The sequence below is a fragment of the Nicotiana attenuata genome, unplaced genomic scaffold (assembly GCF_001879085.1).
Source record: "Nicotiana attenuata strain UT unplaced genomic scaffold, NIATTr2, whole genome shotgun sequence".
NCBI classification, from domain to species: Eukaryota; Viridiplantae; Streptophyta; class Magnoliopsida; order Solanales; family Solanaceae; genus Nicotiana; species Nicotiana attenuata.
In genome coordinates this window covers 1,507,658-1,513,062 of record NW_017670266.1, presented here as the reverse complement: position 1 = coordinate 1,513,062, position 5,405 = coordinate 1,507,658, and the positions used below count along the sequence as shown (strand labels likewise).

At 38.0% G+C, this 5,405-nt stretch overlaps 1 protein-coding gene across 11 annotated transcripts; it reads right to left on the bottom strand.

Annotated features, from left to right (window-relative positions):
- Positions 1-425: 425 nt before the first annotated feature.
- Positions 426-3,732, bottom strand: LOC109236963. 11 transcript variants are annotated; one of them, XR_002069581.1, is made up of 6 exons: positions 3,374-3,731; positions 2,035-2,898; positions 1,629-1,841; positions 1,407-1,468; positions 847-1,334; positions 426-638 (listed from the first exon to the last, which is right to left on the bottom strand). XR_002069581.1 is itself a non-coding variant. In XM_019403204.1 (6 exons), exons 3-6 carry the CDS (start codon positions 1,677-1,679, stop codon positions 950-952), a joined length of 399 nt encoding a protein of 132 aa, XP_019258749.1. In that variant the 5' UTR covers positions 1,680-1,841; positions 2,035-2,898; positions 3,374-3,729; the 3' UTR covers positions 426-949. The 11 variants fall into 11 exon arrangements, 1 of the variants encoding a protein (XP_019258749.1); XR_002069573.1 differs by having other exon boundaries at positions 847-1,013; positions 1,096-1,317; positions 1,629-2,898; positions 3,374-3,729; XM_019403204.1 differs by having other exon boundaries at positions 426-1,013; positions 1,096-1,317; positions 3,374-3,729.
- Positions 3,733-5,405: the final 1,673 nt, after the last annotated feature.

Sequence of the window (5,405 nt, the reverse complement as noted above, 5' to 3'; positions counted from 1 at the left end):
TATGAAATAATCACTACAAAAACAGGGAGTTATTGCGGCGGTTAATATACCACAATTACCTGCACCGGCGGTCTCCACAGCCGCCAAAATCTCTATCGCCAAAACGTAAATACGGCGGTTCCCCAAAAACCGCCATAATGTGTTAACTAAACGCCAGAATATGCACCCGTTGTTATTGGCTATTTTATTGCTTATAGTGGCGATTCAACACCGCCATTACTGCTGTAAACTGCTTTGTTTAATATGGCGGTTTTAGCCGCCATTATTGCTTTAGCAATACTTTTTTTATTATATAATATTTTGGTATTTTAGACCTCCATTGTTATAATCTTTTCGTTTTAACAATTCAATTTTGTAATTCCACATCTAAATCCTTTTTATTGCATCCTTGTGTAGTATTCATCATTCTAATTTTGACACAAATATAAAAAATCAAATAAACAAAATATTCATCGTATAAAATATAGGTACTCAAAAATACATCATCCAGATTGTTACTTTCAAAGTTATTCAGCAAGAATACCAAAAAATAAAGTTGATCCTAAACGATTACTAATTGTCAATTCGCTCTATCTACTTCCATCGAAGGATCTTCTTTGCCCAATTGGTGAAGGAGCGCCACTTCCTAAATTGTATGTCTGCCAAAAAAGGAAGAAATTAGCGATTTCATATCAGAAGATGAGATAGAAGGAAGCAAACATTATAGCCATACAATATAGAACTGATATCACCAAACAATATCAAATTGACACTCATTGAACAGAGTAGAGATTGCAAGAGAAAGAGAGATTCAAAACTAGAGCTCAAACCAGCCCCAAACCCATGTAAAACTCCATGAAAACATACCTTAGACCACCAGAAAATAGCTGCCAAAATCAGCCCAAAACTACCAAAAAGGTCCCTTTTGCTCTCATTAACAATACTCCATTTTCTTTACCATTTTTCTCCATTAAACACCCATAATACCAGCCGTTAAATATCCGAAATCACCCCAAAACACGCAGCAAAACAACCTGTGAAATCAACACCATTAAAGCACCAAAAACGACCTCGAAACAGCTCCAACAATGAGCTAAAAAGTAGCCCCAAACTCACCAAAAACCACCAGCACAATCCCAGCCATAACTCACCAAAAACCAGTTAAAAAGGGGGGCCAAAACAGCCTCAAAAAGATCCGAAACAGCAGCTAAAAAGTGCTGCCAACTCCACCTCAAAACAGCCTGGAAACACCTCCATAAGTCCATCAAAATACCTTTGAAACCCAGCACCAAAATAACTGAAAAGCCAACCGCAAATAGCCGCAAAATCACCCCAAAGCTTCAGCAAAACATTCTCTGATCAGCAAAACCCCAAAGTTAACCTTCTTATAGACAAACTGAAGGAAACAACATTCAGGGTACACCAACCTATCAACCTTCAATAGTCTAAAATTCTCCGAAAGAACATACAGGTTCAACAGGAAACCGAACTGTGGAGATTAAATATTCAAAGCTAGTTACAGTTCAGCAGCTTTGAAACATTAACATCTAAAATAATGTCAAGTTGCACTTCTGCTTTAATTAATCAAAACAACAAAGAAGGAAAAAAGATAGAAGCAGAAGCAGAAGATGAGGAGGAGGAAGAAGTACCTTTGTTTCGGGTTTCAAACGGTAGTTAACATTCAGTACGCATTGGTCCATGGGAATTCCTTCTGGAGAATTCTTGATGATATCTTCTCTACTCAATAATAGATCATCAGCCTCACGCCATAGTTTAAGCCTGAATTCCTTCCATTTTTTGTTAAGAGAATTATCAATCTATTTTTTTACCCTCTGCGGATCAATCCTAAAGAAAAATCGAGGCTTCACAAAAACGATATATGTTAGTTTGCTGGGGTTACATATATAACTACAATATACAATTATACGCAATCCATTCTTATACGCAATCCATTCTCCAGGTTATGGACATCCATAACCTTCAATCTAACACTTTTTATCACTTGATACAAATAAATTTATATGAGATACTGAATCACATTAAATTTATATGTACCTATAACAATGACAAACCAATAACGAGGCTCCGAGTCATATGTAACTCCTTTGTTAGAAACTCGTCTACATCTAACACGCCGTGAAGAGACCACTTCATCAGGTGATGTAGATGGAATGACAGGCAGTGAAGAGGCGACTCCATCAGATGATGAATGAAGATGGAATAACATGCTCGATCAGATGAAGAAGATGAAGCTTGTGCCTGAGACTGAGCGTGAGATGATTCCTCTGGAGCAAGTGAAGAGCTCCCTATGGCTGATTTAAATAGATTTTAACCTGATTTTGCTTCGGCATCTCTACATACATGATGAAAAAAGTACAGGCAGTAAAAAACTAGTAGACAATAAGTTAGGCAGTAAAAAGCTAGCAGACAATAAGTTGAATGAAATAGCGAAAAAGATTATTTTCAAAACCAATAGATAAAATTAGAATACATAGACCACTGTTTATACAGGGTAATCACAATTCACAAGTCAGTTATATATCTGTTCGGTAATCAATTTCACGGAAAGTTCAAATATATGATTGGTAATTTAACCAAAACCCTCTAAACAACTCGAACTTGTTTCACCAACACCATGTACTGTTCTCTCATTTTTCAAATAAACTATACATACACAATGCTCTCTTGCACATGAAACCAAATGACTCATTGGCTCCTAAATATAATTCAATAGGAAACTCTTATTTTACACTGATAAGAGGTAATTCAACACTAAAAAGGGACTAATTTGCACTTAAAAAAGAAAAACTACTCAAACGAAAGGACAAATTTAGACTAATAAGAGCTACTCATATCAAATGGTTTAGTGGCGATGTCGATACCAATAGCTTCCGCAACTGTTTTTTATCCTTCAGCTACCTATCAAGCCCACATACAATATTTAGGTTAATACTAGACCGAACAACAATTATAAAGATCAAAATTAAGTGCATGCAATATGAGTACACTCCAAATACAAACCAATTGAACACAGCCAAACATGCATGAACCCTAGCAAATAGAAAAGTAAAATCGACGGCTAAAAACCAGAAATTGACGGCATAACTAAGTGAACTCAACGGCTAAACCAGTAAAATCAACGGCTAAAATCGGTAATTTACATCCAAAACGCACACATGCATGCCTTAAATCAGTGAAATCGACGGCTAAACTAGTGAAATCAACGGCGAAAATTATTGAAATCAACGGCGAAAATTATTGAAATCAACGGCTAAACCAGTAAAATTGATGGCTAAAATTAGTGATTTAAAATGATCTCCATCCAATACACATACATGCACGCCTTAAATCAGTGAAATCGACGGCTAATTTAGCATTTTGAGATGTAACTCACCAAAAGCTGCTTGTCCTGTACGAGTTCCATGGAGAAGAAATCTTTTCTGCTCGTATTCTCTTTCACTGAACTTCAAAATTTGTGGAGAAGAATATCTTTTAAGAGATTGATTAAGGGAAAGAGAGAAATGAAGGATTTACGGGAAAGAAGGAATTAGGGGAAAGCGGGATTAGTCGCGGGAAATATGTGGAGATGGAAAATAATAAATATAATTGAAATACAATAGTGGCGATTTGAGCCGCCGCAACTTAGAGCACAACCGCTGTTATTGAAATTATTAATATGGCGTCTAAAAAAATGCCGTAATATGCTTTATTTTGCGGCGGTTCTGTCCAACCGCCATAATATAACCGCCCTAATAACCCCCTTTTCTGTAGTGAATGAATGCGACCGAGTACATAACTACAATTAAAGAAATAACTCAACAGCAAAGAACGACCACTGTGGGTCGCAATAGTACCAGCATATAGCCTAAACATGATTTTCTAACATAAATTACAGGTCAAGTTCTCTAACACGTAGAGTACAGTAGAAATGTTCAGATAACATAGCTACACAGTTCCATAGATTTGACTAAATCACGGTTCACACGGTGCACTCCCACACGCCCGTCACCTAGCATGTACGTTACCTCAACATCAATCACATAACACGTAATTCGGAGTTTCATACCTTAGCACCAAATTTAAAAGTGTAATTTACCTCGAACAAGCCAACTCTAATGCCAAACAAGCCAAACGATGCTCCAAATGCCATCACGCGCGTACCGACCTGCGAACGGCTCGAAACTAGCCAAAAGCAACTCAAATGCATCAAATAATGCCAAAAGGAACAAACTCAATCGATAAAGGTCGAATCTTTAATCAAAAGTCCAAAATCAACTCTAAAGTCAAACCCGGGCCCGCACCTCAGAACCCGATAAAACTCAAAAAATCCAACAACTCATTCAATTACGACTCCAACCATACTAGTTTCACTCAAATCCGACTCTGAATCGATGTTCAAAACTAAAAAATTCACGCTATGGAACTTTAGGTAAAACCCCCCAAATTTCTCACTTGAAACCCTCGGTCAAATGCCGAAAACAAAGATATATTCATGATATAAAAAAAATGAGTAGAGAACACTTAACCTAATCCACATGGTGAAAATCGCCTAAAAAATCGCTCCAATCCGAGCCCCATAGTTCCAAATATGCTAAAATGGCCGAAACCGCCGAAATAGAGTACTTTATAATTCACTGGACAATCATATGCAACCCACGCGATCACGAAGAAGAGAAAAATGGAACTGCTCAAAATACCCAATGTGTTCGCGAGGCAAACCATGTGAACGCGCAGACCACTGGAATAAAAGCTATGCGAAGCACCCTGATACACGCGAACACGAAACATTTCTACCCAGCACCCACGCTAATATACGATCGCATTCCCAGGAACGCGACCGTGTTACAAAAGTTGCTCGACCTCCACGAACGCGGTCCTACAATGGCGAACGCGTAGAAGAAATTTCCCCAGCTCCAACATTTTACATTGCTATCGCGTTCTTGCCTTGCGATCGCCTAGAAGGAAAAATCCGCACCAGCAGCCCATAACACACCACCTATCAAACATGAAGGAAAAAAATGCTCCGATTCCACTCTGTAACTCACCCGAGCCTCTCGAGACCGTGTCCGAACATTCCAACAAGTCCATAACATAACACATATCTACTTGAGGCTTCAAATCACGCATAACATTATCAAAACTACGAATCGCACCTCAAACTTAAATGAACTTTCAACTTCCGAAACACGCACCTAAACATATCAAATCAATCCGGAATGGACTCAAATTTTGCACACAAGTACCAAAGGATATAACGAAGCTATTCCAATTCCAGGAACTACAATCCGAATCCAATATCTCTAAAGTCAACTCTCGGCAACTTATGAACTTTTCCAAACCTTTAAATTCCATTGTTGGCCAATTTGTGCCGAAACCTTCTAGAAACATCCAAATGCAAATCCGAGCATATGCCCAAGTCTAAAATC

Excerpts from the sequence above, each read along its gene's own strand:
- LOC109236963 (XM_019403204.1), bottom strand. The coding sequence starts at position 1,679 with ATGGACCAATGCGTACTGAATGTTAACTACCGTTTGAAACCCGAAACA. Across the intron at positions 1,318-1,406 it reads AGACTATTGAAGGTTGATAG|CTTTGGGGTGATTTTGCGGC; the intron begins GTTGGTGTACCC and ends GTTTTGCTGAAG. Across the intron at positions 1,014-1,095 it reads GATTGTGCTGGTGGTTTTTG|GTTGTTTTGCTGCGTGTTTT; the intron begins GTGAGTTTGGGG and ends TTGATTTCACAG.